Consider the following 16,763-nt stretch of genomic DNA (forward strand, 5'->3'; position numbering starts at 1 on the left):
CCCCAGCCCCAGCCCCAGCAACGGCAACGGCAACGGCAACAGCAACAGCAACAACAGCAGCAGCAAGACCAGCAGCAAGACCAGCACCAAGACCAGCACCAAGACCAGCACCAAGACCAGCACCAAGACCAGCACCAAGACCAGCACCAAGACCAGCACCAAGACCAGCACCAAGACCAGCACCAAGACCAGCACCAAGACCAGTACCAAGACCAGCAGCAAGGCCAGCAGCAGCAGCACAACCAGCAGCAGCAGCGCGACCGCAGCCTCAAGTACCTCTCGACGATCGCGCTGGAGGTCAGCGGCATGCGCGTGTTCCCAGGCATCGAGGGCGCACAAAAGCACATGAACTCACGCTGGGAGCTGGTCAAGATGCTCGTCATGCAGGATATGCTCGCGCAAAAGCCCACAGACAGCTCTCACCACAAGGGCCCGGCGATCGACTGCCAACGGTGCACGATTCGCAACGACGTCATCACGACCTTCTGGGGGCTGCCCAAAAAGGTCGACCAGAGCATTGAGTTTGGGCTCACCCACGTGCGTGCCGGCATCATCGGCCCACTGCTCGACGAAGTCGCCATTATGCTGCTCGCGCCAACCGTGCGGTCATCCATGTCCGTGCGCCGCATCCGGGCGCTCAACGCGCATCTGGCCAACGTCCTCCGGCAATATGCCGCCGAGAGCGAGTCGCCCGAGTCAATGCCGCCTGCCTCGGACGCGGGCAGCGGCGACGAGCCCAGCGACGCGGTGGCAGCCAATGGCGGTACGCAGCAGGCCGCGGCTGAGGCGCACGAGCAGGTGCATCGCATGTTCTTCCAGTTGCACGAGATCCTCAGCAAGCTGCGGCTGGAACATGTGGGAATTGCGTTACGCGTAACTGAGCTTGTCTTCGACCTGCCGCTGGCCCCAGCCGCGCCGGCGCGCTCGCTGCCCGTGTGCGCGCCCGGCATGCTGCGGTGGCGGCAGCGCAACATTGAGGTTGGCGCCGGGTACCTGTGGGGCGCAATCACCAGCGCCGCGCAGTCAACGGTCGGCGGCGGCCGACTGGCAGCATCGTCGGGCGGGTGGCCTGGCGACACTGGCTTTGTGCGGCGGTCGCAGGACTCGACAGCCTTTGTGCGCGTGGCCTCGGGCACTGTCCAAGCGCTGGCGCTGCGCACGCCGTCGATGACGCCTGACAGGCGGGCGGAGGAGCTCGATGCGCAGGCGGCGGGGTTTCGACTGCGGCACTGTACGCTGTTCGGCGAGATGTCGGCCTTCCTGTCCGAGGACCTGACGCACCGGCCGAGCCCGCAACCGCTGTTCTCCCTGGACATCGGGCGGCCTGAGCTGGTGCTGGATCTGAAGACACAGCTGGCCTTCGACGAGGCCAAAGCATGGATCGCGCACATCGGACATCGCGCCCGCGCCATGCGCCGTATTCTGTCCCAAGACAAGCGCGAGACCCGCGGCATAATGAGTTTCCGCATGAATGCCTTGGTCAGCCTCATGTTTGCCGACGTCAAGGCGCATGTGGCGGTGGAGCGCGCGCTGTATGCTGTGCGTCCGCATGTTTCAGCAACCGCCCAAGAGGAGAATTTGCAGTGCGTCGCCCTGAGGATGCAGCATTTGGAGTGCCATCTGTCCTGGAGTCTTGATGCCTTGGGTAGGCGGTGTGGGGAGAGGGGCAGCTCGTCGAGCTTGGATAGTTTTGTGACTGGCGCTGGGAGCGACGCCTGCTTGGAACGCAATGATGATCCGCTTTTGGATGCTGCCGCTGGTAGTGATGCTAGTGCTGGTGACGCGCTGAGGCCAACCATCCAGTTCAGGCTTTCAACAAGTCCTATTGGCGCCCAATGGGAGGACACAGCACCCGAATCCGCCAGCACTCCATTGCCGCCACAGTCGCAGGGGCAGCAGCAGCAGAGCAAGCGCCAGATTTTAATTGCCAAGTGCGGTGTCAGGGCCCGCGGCCTTGTCAACCTGCACATCGGTGCAACTAGCGCCGCTGCCACCGATACCGACTCGAAGCCACGCATCAACGCCGATATCGAGGCAGATGTCGGCGACGTGGGCGGTATGCTGCGCGAGTACGACTTCCGGCACTGGCTTTCGATGCAGCCCCTCTGGCTGGCCACCCAGCTCATGCACATTGCCGGGACCGAGTACAAAATCCCAGAGTCATCCAAGCCTGACGACTCCGAGCTGGCACCCGTGGGGGAGCGCAGAAGAGCAGCAGCGGCCACGCTGCGGATTGCCTTTGACAGTCTGCGGATGAGCGTTCTGGCATGTGACAACGAGGAGGATGTACTGAGCGGCATTGAGCACGGTACGCAGGTGTGTTTGGCCGCAGGCGCCCTTTGTGTGCGGCTCAATGGCGGATCCATAGAGTCCCCCCATGTCTTTGGGCTTCGGCCTGATATCGGCCCGATGACGGTCAATCTAGAGTGCCAGCGCGTCACCATGTTTCTCCTTTCGGCTGTGCCCGCCTATTCGGCGCAGCCCGCCGACGAAAATCCAAAACAGACGCAGTGCGGTGTGGAGGATTTTGTCGTGTCAGATTTGTGTGGATACGGGGCAGACTCTGTGCAGCGGCACATTGTGCTGATGCAGCCCAAGCTCGGCATCGGCAGCCGGCACCTGGCGCAGGGCAGGTCGCGCACGGTGTATGATCTGGAGACGGTTGCTTTCACAGCCACCACGGGCGTGAGATCGGTCTACCGCTGGTCTGTCTTTATGAGTCATGTAAAATACTGGCTCAGGCGCAAAAAGCTTGGCCGCCGGATGGCCATGCAGCAGGTCGATGAGCCCGAGGAGTCGTCGAACGACGTGCTTGTGAGCATTAGGAGCGCGCTGCTGGACCTTCACGGTGACCTTGTTCTGCCGGCGTACTTTAATCTCGACCAGGGCTTGGCCCAGTGCATCGGGGCCAACATGACTGCCGAAGAGGGGAGGCAGAGTCCCGAGATGAGGCTCAAGATCCCTGAGGTTCAGTTCACTATCGAGAAGACGCAGCAGAGTACCGAAGGCGACATGGTTATCAAGCTGGGCGGGCCGCTGGTGACCATGTACGGATCATCGACACCCAAGGGCCAGCTGAAGAGGCTGGCGATGCAGCCGTTGATGTCCATGAAGCAGTGCCAGATGGCCATGCGATTCCCGTGCAAGGCTAAGAAGCAGGCCCTAGGTGCCGCCCAGGGCGTGCGCAGCAACGGAACGTACAGCAAAATCGACATTGTGTTTGAGCGCGCCGCCATGGCCTTTGGCCACCGGTACAACATGGCCGAAACCATCGACGGCTACCTGCTTCTGCAGAAGGCCTGCAAGCGCATCGCGCGCAAATCCATCACCACATGCTACCCGCCACCGCCGCACTCCGAGACATGGGTGGCCGGAACCAAGCCGGTGGTGACTGCCAAGTCACTGATGACGGCCCTGGGCAATCCGCGGCACTTTGTGCCTCCACCGCTGCGGTCGCTCAGCACAGTGGCTGCGCCGCCACCGCCAACGCTGACAGAGCCAGACGACGTACCGACGATTGACTTCCACGGGCCCGAGTTTACCATCATGGTGCACGATGATCCCTTTGAGACGGCTCTCGCAAGGATATACCAGGTCGGCTCGCACGAGCAGCGGGAGCGGCTCAGCCGCCTGGAGGCCTTTGAGACCAAGGCCGAGGAGCTGCAGACCAGGCGCGAGCGGGAGTTTGTCTTGACTGAAACCATAGCAAAGGGAAAACGGGCTCACCGGGACAACGCCGCTGGATCCGCCAAGCACGCTCGCAGCAGGACATCGCACAAGCCCACCAGTAGCAGCGGCGGCGGCGGCAGCAGCAGTGGCAGGGCCAGCAAGGGCGCCAAGGGCGCAGGGACCTTCAGTGGCTCCTTTGAACGCTTGCCCGTGAGCCAGAGTCAGCAACAGCATCGCAGACCGCCGATGATTGCGGGCGCGCGCACGTTCGCGTCCTCGAACTCGCGCAACGACCTTCCACCGCCGGCGCCGCGCGGGCTGGTCTCGCTGAGCATGCACGACGTGTCCAAGGTGACGCAAATGCCGGAGCATGAGGGCCGCGTGCGGTCGTACACGACGGTGTCGCAGGAGAGCCTGGACGAGAGCGACGATGGCTACGAGGACATAGACGACCCGGCAGAGTCTGCGCCGAGCCAGCACCAGCGCATGGTTGACCTGGTTGCCGCCGACATTGCCGCGGCGCACAACCGGCTGATGCTGGTGGAGTCGCGCGAGTGGGTGCGTGCAATCCGCCGCAAGATGCAGCCGCAGCCGGAGCAGCCGCAGGGTGGGTCCGAGGCTGGGTCAGCAGAAGGCATGTATTTCAGCGAGATCTTCGACATGCCACGGGCCAGCAGCCACTGCGAGCAGCCCGGCCAGCTGCCACACAACTACGTGCCTGGGTCGTGGACGCATCCGCCGGCGCCGCTCTGTCGCCTGGTCATGTCGCCCGTGTGGCTGCGGCTGGACACGCCGCTCTCCCTGCTGGAGTTCAACCAAATTGAGGCGTACCTGCGCTACCTCGACCCGGCAACGCCGCACAATCTCAAGTGGGCCACGCTGGTGCCAATGCGGCTGCGCATCAAGTGCGGTGACATCCGAATGCAGCTGCGCGACTTCCCCTTCCCGCTGTTCCGCGTGCCCGACCCCTACCGCCACGAGACGCAGCCCAGGGAAGAAATGTGTACAAGCTACGAGGACTTTTACGGTGGAGTCGAGATCAGCGGCAGCCTGCTCATTGCCGAGCGCGTCGCCCACGAGAGATCGCTCCGGTCGATTTACATCCCCATCGGCCCGCGGTCCAGCCAGTCCGGTATCGAACTGCCGACTGTCGGCTGGTACCTGTGCAAGTCCCTGCAGTTCCCGCGAGTCTTTGCCACAATGTCTATTATGATGTTTTCTGCGCCGTCGCACGCTCCTCCCGCCGACCTGCAGTCGCCGCAGCGCACGCATCTGCAGGCCCGGCTGCCGCCGCTGCCCATCATGTCGGCGTGGGGCGCGAGCTACCAGCCAGTCATTTCGGCGCTGATGCAGCGGCTCGAGTCCGTGACGTCAAAGAGCGCCGACGTCAGCCCCAGCCTGCCCTGGTGGGACAAGCTGCGCTCGCGGATGCACTTCAAGTGCCGCATGGCCGTGATTGACGCGCCCCTGCGTCCCTGCATTGCCAATCAGCAGCAGAAGCAGCAGGCGCCGGCGTCGCCAGACGTGGACAATCTGTATCTGAACATACCAACCAACGAGCAGCAGCAACAACAGCAGCCGCCGCTGGGCAGCGAGCGCGGCCAAATGTTTTTTTTGGCTCTGGATGGCCGCGATCCGTACCAGGTCACGCAGAAACCCGGCAGCTACCTGTTCACAATGCGCGGCGGTGTGCGCATCTGCCTAAACGAGGGGTTCCCAGGCAGCGACCTCTGGGACAAAGAGTCCGGCCGCGGCATCTACTCAGTGCCCACCGAGGAAGGCGCACCGCCGTCGGCAGCGCTGGGCGAGTTCATGCGGCTGCGCTGCGAGGAGTTCCTGATGGGTGTGCCCATTATCATTGACCGGCAGTCGGCCATCCTCAAGTCAATGGACAGCCAGCGCCCGGAGTCGACGGACATGACTCCGACGCTTGAGGAAATTAACCAGATGATGGACCAGGGCGGCGAGTCTCTGCTGTGGAAGCGCGCCTACGCTGACCTGCTGCACAGCATCGGCAGTGACAACAGCGCGCGGTACACGTTTGTGACGCAGAGCATGGACCGCCTATACTTTAAGGTGCTCCTGCACCTGTCTGGCGGCGTGCGCCTCGGCATTGGGCTCTCGTCGTATATCCCGCCGGACCCGGCCGGCGTCCGCCATAACCACTGGGAGGTGCAGCCGATTGCGCCTGAGAGCGCCCGCGCGGCCGCTCTTCTCGGAACCACCGATGCGTATACAGGGTACCGGAGCTCCAAGCTGCACACCAGCATCAGCCTGCTGTGTCCGTTTACCGACAGCAAGGCCGATATAAAGGCTTCGTCCGGGCAGCAGCAGCAGGCGGCGGCAAAGCAGAGAGCATTCGCGGACATGTACTTGTCATCTGAGCCCGCGGGTACAAGGGAGTGTGCGGCGCAGTCGCAGACGCTTTTGAGGCTGCGGGCACCGGACGCAAGCGTGCTGAAGAAGCCGCCCAGAAAGTGGACCGCCTACGACACTGATTCTCTGGTGTCCCCCATGCACTCTCTGTTTGCGACTACCTTACAGAGCCACCCGCCGCTCTCCTCCTCCTCTTCTGCTGCTGCGGCTGGGGCGGACACGCATAGCCGTCGCAGTCCCAAGGCGCAGGATCTCTTTTTTGTGCCCTTCCCCTCGCTATGCCAAGACACAGCTTCCCCGCACGCCTCAGCCTCGACTCTGCCTGCAGCTTTTGCGGCTAAAGCCCGTCCCTCACCGACCGCCGCCACTGCTGCTGCTGCTGCTGCTTCTGCCGCTGCTGGAAGGTCCAATTCCAAACCACAGTGCCAGATTAGCGCCTCTGCCGCCGCCATCGAGGGCACCCAGCGCTACCTGCCCCTGTACGTTTCTCGCATGATGCTCCCCGTGCGCAAGGGCTCATTGTACCCGTTCACTGAGACTTCAGACAATAAGCTGGGCAAGTGCTTACGGAGTATGCGCCTGGTTCTGGACCTCAAAAATGTCGAGCTGGCATACTCGCAGAGAGATTTTGAGATCAAGGAGCTGGAGACTAGGGAGATGGGCATGATGGGGTACAACAATGAGTACCTGGACATTGGCCTGTCGCCAACTCCATCCGATATGAGCGCGCAGGGCGCGGCGGCACTCGGGGCTAAGGTCGAAGGCACCGTAAGGGAGCTCAAAGCGCGGGTTGACTCGTTCTCATTCAACCTTCTCCTGGAGCAAAGCTCGGTCAAACTCACGGTCGGTTCCAAGAGCGACGCTGCTTCGGATAAGGACGGCGTCTCCTCGTCCTCGTCCTCCGGCAATGGCGTTGATTACAAGCGGTCCTCTCGCGTGCAGTCCAACCCTCCTGCAGACACCAGCGCGCAAAAACCCAGGCGCAAAGCCGAAGGGCCCAAGGTGGCAGCCACGGAGACCATGGCTCTGCGGTGGGGCGTGGGCGATGCCAGCACGGAGATCGATTACTTGGACGTGCGACTCACGCAGATGGCCTTCTGCATGCCCCTGTTTGCCAACCCGCTGGCGCCTGAGCTCTTGCGTGGTGCGCGTGTCAACGGCCTGCGGTTTGCCGATGGTGCGCTTTCGGGACTAAGTGAGTTTGAGCGGAGCTGGATTTCGTGCACAAGTATCCGCGACCTCAAGGAGCTCGATATCAGCGAGGCCACGTTTACCAGCCCCAGCGTCGTGTGCGTCCTGTGGTCTCCGCGCATGGTTTACTTTACCCAGCGGCCCGGGTGGACGCAGTTTGGTGACAAACTCGATGAGATTCTCGACAATGGTGGTGCAAAGGTCAGCGAGTCCGTCGAGTCGCAGCAACAACAACAGCAGCAACAGGGCGTGCCGGTGTCGCCTGTGCTGGCTGGGTTTGACAATGCAGTGGCTGGCGCCCAGGCAGACTTAGGCGCTGAACCCGTGGTGTATCGCGGCTTGGGTGCACCGCGCGGTCGTGCGCTGAGCGACGTCAAACATGCCGCGAGGCTCACTGCCCGTACGTATTCGGGTACCGCCGCGAGCAACATGCCTCTTGCGAAAAACAGGACGGATGATTCGGTGGGAGCTGGGTCGGCCCTGCACAGGCGCAATACTTCGATGCCCTGGGCGCTGAGCAGGAACTTGTCCCACGACAGTATAATCTACGATGCCCCTACGGGTAGTCGGCCGCCGCCAGTGCCAACGGCAGCGACGACACAGGGTTATATTTCGTCACAGCACAGCTTTTTTGGTAACATCCAGCCGGCGGCAGTGTTTATGCAGCGAGCATCGACACAGCCCACTTCTGGCAACCTATTGCTCCAGCAGCAGCAGCAGCAGCAACAGCAACACAGGCAGCCCTCAGAAGTTGGGTCTACCGGACCGTCGCCCCAGTTGCAGCCGCTCATCCCGGCTGTTCCTGCTCATCAGTCGACTGTTGACGCGCCGGGAGTCGAGTCGTCGAGCGACCTGAAGAGCCCAACCTCGGCCATGTCGTACAAGTCGTCCTTCCATCTTTTGGAGCTTGCGCGTTCGCGGCAGCGCCGGCTGACTGCCAGCAACTCGCGCCAGTCCATCAACCCCTCGCTGCCCTCTCCTTCTCAGCAACCGCAGCCTGAATCGCCGCTCAACTACGCACCAGTGGATATCCAGCGGCAGCCCAGCCTCGCCATCGAGCCTGCACTGACCAACATCCAGATGGTCCGCCTTGTGCCCACCGGGCCCGACCCTAATGTCATTATGCGGGACTCACGCACAACACAGGCAATGCTCTTGCGCAAGCGTAAGCTAATGCTGGGAACAGCCATTCAGCAGGAGCAAGCCGGGTTAGCCCACCTCAGCCGCGAATTCGAGCGCGCGTCCAACCGGCACAGCGACGAGTTCCGAAAAGAGATGATCAGACGCGCCGAGCATATCTACGAGCTAGGCGCCAGGCGTAAGCTGATCAACCGCTGCCTGCGCTTCCTCGGTGTTGACCCGGATATCGACGGGTCGCCGGGCAATGCTCCGCAGGAGCTGCCAGTAACAGCGGCCATGGAGGAGATAGATGTGGATTTCGACCGTGACACACAGGAGGTTGAGAAGGTCCTAGCCACGCTGTACCGCCATCGCTGCCTGATCTACTCGGGGTACTTGATTTGGACCAGTCAAGTACGCGACGAACTGATGCGCTTCTTGTACATCCAGGACTGTCTGACAGCTATCGAGTATTACTTGTCAGAGACTGCGACCAAGGTCGTGCGCACGGCTACGTCAGCCAAGTATACAGGGGACAGCGGCAGTGTGCCGTCCGAAACACTGGCGAGAGACACCTGTGAAGTTGTCGGCAGAGATTGCTCGGAATCCACTGTCACTGCAGGGTCGGAGACCGCGGGTGTGGACAACGGTGCTGGATCAGGACCGTTACTGGCGGTGCCCAAGGAGCGGCCCTCGCGTCCACGTCGCCAGTCCGCCGACCAGAGCAGCGTCAACTCCGGGTCATCGCGACTCTCGGGCGGCCTGCACATCCCAAATCTCTTGCGCAAGCTCCGCAGCCACGACAAACTCAAGGACGACGCCGTCAACTCCAAGACAACGCAGGATTCATCGGGACTCGGCTTTCTGTGGAGGTCCAAAAAGTCCAAGCAGAAGAAGCAGCAGCAGAAGCACCAGCGGCAGCAGCAGGACAAGTCCAAGGCGGGCAAGCAAAAGACCAAGGAGCGGTGCAAGGAGGACTACAAGCTGTCTAAGCGCAGCGTGGGCAGGAATAAGTTTGACAAGGGCCTGAAGAGCGTCTGGGATGACTTTATCCGCTACCGGCCATACTATTCCATCCTGGTCGAGTTCCTAAACTCGCAAGTGTCCATGCGCGTCGACGAGAACAGCACAACCTCGGCTATTGCCGTGGCAGAGCGCGTCCAGTTGCACCGCATCCTTTTGTGCAATGAGGACGAGTTAGACAATGCCCTGGCGCACGGCGAGGACACGCTGTTGGACTCGGGTGCCACATTTATGCGGCCGCCTGACGACGAGTCCATTGTCAAGACAAGGAGTCTGGTCGAGCTGGAGAATGTGCAGGTGTTTACAGCCAAACGCAACGACTTTGAGCACCAGGCGGCATACTTTGTCGATTGCACATACGGGTCGCAGACAGAAGGGGATGCGTCGCAGCCAAGCGCCATCTGGCCTGCGTGGATCCCCATTGAGCTGCTGCTGAGCCAGGGGAAGCATCGCGCCCGTGGCATATTCGACGAGCTGGCTGAAGCCGACGCGGCAATGAGTGGTTCCAAGGATGATTCGGGCAGCAGCGATAGCGACGGCGACTTTACGCTTGATGGCCGTGGTCAGACCAGATCAAACAGCAGGAAGCGCAGCAAGGCTTGGTGGCTCGAAGACCTGAGCAAGTATAAGCGGCTGATGGACAGGAACAACGGCTTGGTTGTTTATGACAAGGCCAACCCGCACAGAATTCAGGGCGACAGCACGCGCAAGGTGGCTAGCGATATGAATCTTGCTGCAATGGATGCTGAAAACACAGAGGTCCGTGGCTCAGCTGAGCGGCCCAATACTTCTGGCGGCATGTCTGGAGACGGTGATTATGACGGAGATAAGGCCAAGGAGGACGGTGAGTGCGATAGTTCTGATGACAGCAATGATGACAACGACGACAGCAACGAGTTCATTGCCAACGAGGCCGATGGCGTGGCCAACGATGGCAATAGCGGCGGCGGCGCCACATCGAACAACAACAACAGCGGAGGAAATGCCGGCAGTGGACAGGGTCTGTCTCACCGTGCCAACCATTTCTCTGTCTTTTTGCCCGAGCTCAACCTGGCATGCACTGCCGAGCAGTACACCGCAGTCTACGAGACCGTCACTGAGCTGCTTGTGTTTATCGACCCCGAAAAGGCCGCGTATATGGACCATCTCAACACTATTCTGCTTGGCATGGACATGGACGATCTGCGCGGACTGCTGACCGTCATCAGCGCCACACAGGAGGCCCTGCGTGAGCGCCTGCCGATCATCCAGGACTGGTACACCATCCAGCGCAGCCACGTTGTTTTGCTCCGCGACGCCGGCCGAACGGCTGCGGCCGATATTGATGCCGGGCTGCAAAAGTCGCGCGCAATGTCCTTGTTGACTCTCGATCGGCACCGTCGGGCGCTTGAGTTGCAGCTTCGTACAGCCATGGATCTCTTTGGCACAGCGCAGAAACAGATGCGCCAGCACAAACGGCTCGACGCGCGTGCTGCTGCTACTGCCACCAATACCAATTCAAACGCGGGTGGCAGCGCACACCACCAGGAGGGTAGTCCTGCATTCAACGGTGGAGATACCGCTACCTCTTCAGTACCGGCGCAGGCACAGTCACGGCGGCAGACGGTCAGCTCTGCTCCCACCAAGGCCGCCGCTGCCGACGCAGATCAGGGCCCATCAACTGGGCTGCCTCCGCGCCTGCGCTCTCGTGCAAATACGGCGCAGAGCAGCGGCAACGCCATGCGTTCGTCCGTACACAGCGGTCGCAACCGTGGCGACGCCGCAAGCACAACGTCGGTGTCGTCGATGTCGTCGTCCTCCTGTATGCAGTCGAGCGAGGGCGCTCAGACCACGATTGCGCGCACCATCCACCTGTTTATTAGCAAGGCCACCTGGCACATGCTCGAGAACGACGGGCAACCTCTGTGTGACGTGACCCTGCGATGGGCCACGCTCAAGGCTGTGACCACATCGGACCAGGCCACGCACCTGCTCAGTGAGGTCCACCTGCTGTATATTGTCAATCGCTTGCCCAACCCTATGTTCACCGATCTTGTCGGCCCCTATGTTCGTCCAAAGCATCCGCGTCCGGATTTCTGCGTCGAAAAGATGATCCGTGTGCGGTGGTCCGAACTAGCGCCTGTCGGAGGCATTAGCATTGTCGAAAGATTCGAGGTCGATTTGTTCCCGCTACGGCTCCAGCTCTCGCACGATATTGCCCAAAAGCTCATAAACTACCTGTACCCGCCGCAGGACTCTGCAAATACGAATGGCGGCGGCGGTGGCCCAAGCAATAGCAGCAGCCATACAGATATGGCGTCTGGCGTGGCGCGCAATCGCCGGCCGACAGTGTCCAGCATTAGCTCTGGCGAGGTAGCCAGTGCCAACATCCCGATCGCTGCGGGCTCTTCTATGCCAAGCACTCCCTCAACAGCAATTTCGGCTGGTGCTGGCGCTACAACGATGTCTGCGGGTCCATATGGCAGCAGTCTGAGCATGCTTGGCGATATGCAGGGCAGTGGCCGGTCCCTGCTTGCCACCCGAATGATCCGGCGCAACCCCACTGAGGAGAGCGTGCGCAGCTCGCCCACGTTTGAAGATCGACTGCCGCGGTCCCACCTGCACATGTCGCAGCTATCGCCGCAATCGCCACAGCCAGTCTCTGCGGGCCTGCTGGCAACCATGTCAGGGCGTAACACGCCCTTCTCCATGTTTTCAGACAACACCAGCATGATCAACATATCGCAGAGCAGCGACAACCGCAACCAAGTGGACCAGATGAAGAAGCGGGCGAGCAGCAATAAGACCTTTTTAAATATCAAGATTGGCGGCAGCACGCTTTGCATCTCGTACCAGGGCAAAAAGACAAACAACATCACAGACTTGCGCGACTTTGAGTTCCACGCGCCCCGGCTGGAACTCCGCAACCAGGTCGAATCCTACTATGAGCTCTTGATGCAGGTCAAGAAGGAGTATATGTCTGTGGTGGTCCAGCACACCGGTGCGCTGGTTAAGGAGAAGTTCAGGCAGCTGCATAGCCGCAAGGCGTGGAGCAAATCGTCGTTTGGGCCCGATTGGGAGGCAAGGCGGCTGCTGATCGAGATGGATCGCCGCGTGGATGAGGACATGGCAGCTAGCGTGCACAACATCATTTCGGAGCGCGAAGGGACCCCTGGCAGTGTGGCTATGCAGCAGCGTGGGTTTTCCGATTCCAAAGATAATACCGGGCCCGGCTACTTGCAGCCATTGGATCAGTACCGGATTCCGTCTGTGCAAGTCTCGGAGCCGATCTTGGAGGACGCCTCGGGCTCGGCCAGTGCCCAAGCAGCAGGCAACCACTCAATGGCCCTGGACGGCACCATCGACGACGCAGCATCCATCCACTCGGCAAAAGGGAAGGCGCCGCTGTCAAAGCACATGATTCTCGATCCGCGCAAACTGATGGGCAAGCGGGTGCCCAATCTGTCGCGCAACCCCACTGTGCGCAGCAACACTGCGGAACCTGCTGTGGGGAGCGGGTCGCAGCAGGTTTCTCAGCCAACCTCGATACCATCTGCGGGGTTCAGAGGACCTACATACTCAGCAATGCACTTGGACATGGTCCCTGCGGCGCCGTTTGCGCTTTCAATGCCTGGTTCTGGTTCTGGCTCGGCTGGTGAAGCGGGCAATGAGCGCAGGCCGTCTGCTGCAGCGTCGCAGGATAGTGCCAAACAGAAGGATGGTAGCAGCAGCAGCAGCGACCAGCAGCAGCAGTAAGCTGGTTTTTTATTTAGCTTCAATATGGTGCAGTTTTGTCTTTTTAATATATATATATTTTATGTGAACTAAAAAATGTGGGTTTTTTTATCTTGATTCCAAGATGCAGTTTCTGTTCCCGTTTCTGTCCCTGTTTCTGTCACAAAGCTCTAAAGATAAGAATAGACATTATAATTAGAAAATATGTGAAAAATAGGACAACAGAAAATAACAAATACTTGTATACTTTTTAGGGGTGAAGGTCGAGTTGGAGAATAAGGTTTGTGTATCAGCCTAGTTCAAGGGCTTGCGGCCAACGATAAGGTACATGGGCGTAAATATCTCCTTCTTGGCACCAGCGACTAGAGCATCGGCGGCAGTGAGCAGGACGTCCTGGACCTGGACAGTGCCAGCAGGGGCAATGCCAACCTTCTCGAGCAGCTTAACGGCATTGGTGGTAAATACACGGCCGACCTGCGAGCGAGCAAAGCCCTGGATACCGTTGAAGCTGACAACACCAATGTCGAGGGCGGCAAACCACGGAATCTCGTTACCGGCAACGGTCTCGTGAGCAAGATCCGTAACAATCTCGAGCTCAAAGCCCGCGTTCTTGGCCGCCTGCAAGGCAACCTTGGCGGTAAACAGCTTGGCAATACCATCGCCGTGCTCAATGTCCAGAGCCAGCTTCTTGTGCTCTGCATTGTTCTCGTCAAAATTGTCCGTCAGGCACCACTCGTAGATGGCAAAGTATCCTCCGGGCTTGAGCACGCGGTACATCTGACTGTAGACGCCCTCCAGCACGGGCGCGTGGCAGGTCGCCTCGATGGCATACACGGCGTCGAATGAGTTGTCCTCAAACGGCATGTCCATGAAGTCACCCTTGACAAAGGTAGAGAAATTCTCCTGCTTATGCTTGGCAGCATAAATGTTGGCGCGCTGGATTTGGTAGTCGTTGTTGTTCAGGCCAGTGATATGGGCGCCGGTAAGTCGGACGCACTCGCGAGCAGGTCCACCGACACCGCACCCGACGTCCAGGACCTTCATGCCGGGGGCAATCCGAGCGGCACTGAAGAGAATATGCTCGTGGCGACGGATACTCTCACGTTGTGTCTCGCCGATGCTGCGGCGGGCAAAGTGGAAGCTCTCTCCCCATCCGTACTCGTAGAAATCGGTAACCAGGTTGTAGTACGTGTTAGTCAGCGTCTTGTACATGTCCGTGCGCGACTCCTCGTTGTTGATCTCAGAGTCCTTCCAGAACCTCTGGTACGTGTTGACCGACTGCGTCTGCAGTTCCTTGTTCTTGCTCTTCAGGCGGTTGATAATGGAGCTGGACGCCTGGTCGGAGACGACATTAGCGTGCAGAGCCTTGGACAGCTCGGGGGTGGGTTCGAGAATCTGGGAGGGAGACATTTTTAGTAGCGAATTTGCTTGAAATTAGAGATTGGAAATAACAATAAAGATAAATGTTTATGTCTATGTATATCAGTTGAATAAAGATGCGCAAATAGAACGAAAAAAGGAGTACAAAAGCAAAAAAAATTAGCATCCAGAACGGAAGCCCGGCCGTGGTCGTCTCATCATATAGATATATGATAAAATGAGTTGCTGTTGAGTCCAAATGCGGAATTACGGTGTTTTTTTAGTTCCATGAAACGTCCTGCCCAAGCGCTCGGGAATTATTTATCTTTTTATTTTTTAATTGTGTAGCACAACCTCTGACAAATAAGAAGCGGTCATTACAAACGGAGTCGCGCAAACGGCGATCTCCAAAAAATGTTTATACTATACGGATTTTCCGCAAGTGCGGAAAAAATAATGGAATTGAGATGAAACTGGTTTCAGCGTAGACTATTGTCTCGAATTGGCCACAAGATATTTTTGTTGGTGCTCTTTTTTTGCCACTGATCAAAAATCGTATTTGATTAGGTTGGGAATGCCATAAAGGCGGACAATGGTCCAGGATGGAACAATCAGGCAAATAGGCAAATGGCGATAGTGTGTTGTTAGCCATTGTTGAGCGGACAGCATATCGTTTACAAGCCTTGCGAAGAATGTGCTGTTGCCACCAGCAAACACAGCATCAATTAATGCAATTTAACGTTTAAAATAGTCCTATTGCCATTCCTGGTCACAATGGCGCGAGAATAATGCCATTGTTTTTTGGGAAGCTTCATGGCACACTATTGCCATACGCAATAACAAAAGCAAACTCAAGATGCGCTTTGTTGCATGAGCAAAGTCACACTGATATCAGAAGATAGAGAACATTCGAAAGCGAGCCGCGTCTCATGATGAAATTAAGGAATCATGGTCAATTAATTAAGGCAACCACAGTCCATTGCATTTGGTAATGCAATTGTATATTCATAAAAATAGCATGTCCTTCGCACTAGTCGCGATAATGGATGAGTAAATACAGACGAGGAAAGGGCTCTGCACCTTGGCAATGCCTAATTCAATGTAGGATCATGGAAAAATCCAGATGTGTAAGAGTAAGTGCGATTCTCGCGTCAAGATCGTCGGTGGTTTCATTGCTTACCTTCCTCTGGCGAGCCAAATCCGCATACAGGGTATTGAGCTTCTTGTGCAGCGCCCTCTTCCTGGCTACTGCCGCATCCAGCTGAACGCGCTGCAACTCGACCTGCGCAGCCAACCGATCAAAATCCTGCGCATTATACTGTGAGCCACCAGCCCCCGACACCGCCAGGTCTCCGAGCTGCGCGCTCGGCTCGCTTGCCGACACCTCTCCGCCTCTGCTGTCTCTGCTGTTGCCTGTGCTCGACGATATGTGGAACGCGTCTTCTTCATCAAGCCCGATAAACAGTGTCAGGGCCGGGCCCGTGCTTGTCTTGTGGCAGAGTGGGCATTTTGGGAGGTCTGAGGTCGTGAACCACTGGGTAATGCATTTATTGTGGAATACGTGGCCACAGCTGAGGGCAGCTGGGCGGTTGTCTGCTGCCCGGACACGCATGTTAGAAGCAGCGGGCTCGTGGTGCTTCTTGAAGAGCGATTCGTAGCAAATTATACAGACCATTATTGTTATTTATGAAATAGAATTATAGGGTATAAGAGATGGAATTGTTGGAAATAGGGGGCGCAGGCAGCAAAAAAAATAAATAAATGAAGTGGACAAACCAAAACAGAATCACCATTCGAATCAACGCTAAATACCCTGCATGAGTGATTTTTCATAAATGTGCAAGCCACATTACCAACAAAAAAATCATATTATTTGATGCACTGGATAATAAAAACGTCCATACTTCGCCCAGAGAAAATAAATCTATAGATCCACTTGCTCCTTTGACGAAGCCCTGTCCTGTGTTAAATGACTGACAGATATACACGCCATGATATGTCTATAAATCAAGCACTATGCTGCTTGTTTGGATGAGTAGCCGCAGTAGAGGGTGCTTCCTTGGCTTTGTGCCCGACTGCTGCCGCTGAGTCTCTGCCAAATGATTGCACTTAATTTCCTACCTCTGGTAAAAGATGTTAACGCACTACCTTTTAACAAAATGTAAAGGTATTGTGCAGTCTGAGGATATGGAAGTGGATGCTGAGGTCGAGAATCGCGAATCAGGTTTTCACCTGCATGCTGATTGCTAGGGTGCAGATGTGATCATGTGGGAGTAGGTCAGGGGACATAATAATGACACCCGTGTGTGCTC

The 16,763-nt window shown here is 58.1% G+C and overlaps 3 protein-coding genes across 3 annotated transcripts; 1 reads left to right on the top strand and 2 right to left on the bottom strand.

Moving 5' to 3' along the window:
* Positions 1 to 109: 109 nt before the first annotated feature.
* Positions 110 to 13,176, top strand: BX661DRAFT_185375 (uncharacterized protein). The gene has a single exon (XM_051536760.1). It carries the CDS (start codon positions 307 to 309, stop codon positions 13,111 to 13,113), a length of 12,807 nt encoding a protein of 4,268 aa, XP_051390141.1. The 5' UTR covers positions 110 to 306; the 3' UTR covers positions 13,114 to 13,176.
* Positions 13,177 to 13,386: 210 nt separating this feature from the next.
* Positions 13,387 to 14,502, bottom strand: BX661DRAFT_172303 (sterol 24-C-methyltransferase; the record flags this gene model as incomplete). Its single annotated transcript, XM_051533771.1, has 1 exon — positions 13,387 to 14,502. The coding sequence occupies one exon, from the start codon at positions 14,500 to 14,502 to the stop codon at positions 13,387 to 13,389; it is 1,116 nt and encodes a 371-aa protein (XP_051390142.1).
* A 753-nt stretch (positions 14,503 to 15,255) lies between these two features.
* On the bottom strand, positions 15,256 to 16,180 carry BX661DRAFT_43621 (uncharacterized protein). The gene is made up of 2 exons (XM_051539168.1): positions 15,632 to 16,180; positions 15,256 to 15,542 (listed from the first exon to the last, which is right to left on the bottom strand). The coding sequence occupies exons 1-2, from the start codon at positions 16,124 to 16,126 to the stop codon at positions 15,408 to 15,410; spliced, it is 630 nt and encodes a 209-aa protein (XP_051390143.1). The 5' UTR covers positions 16,127 to 16,180; the 3' UTR covers positions 15,256 to 15,407.
* Positions 16,181 to 16,763: the final 583 nt, after the last annotated feature.

This window comes from Kickxella alabastrina (genome assembly GCF_025024165.1).
Source record: "Kickxella alabastrina strain RSA 675 chromosome Unknown BX661scaffold_18, whole genome shotgun sequence".
Lineage (NCBI taxonomy): Eukaryota > Fungi > Kickxellomycota > Kickxellomycetes > Kickxellales > Kickxellaceae > Kickxella > Kickxella alabastrina.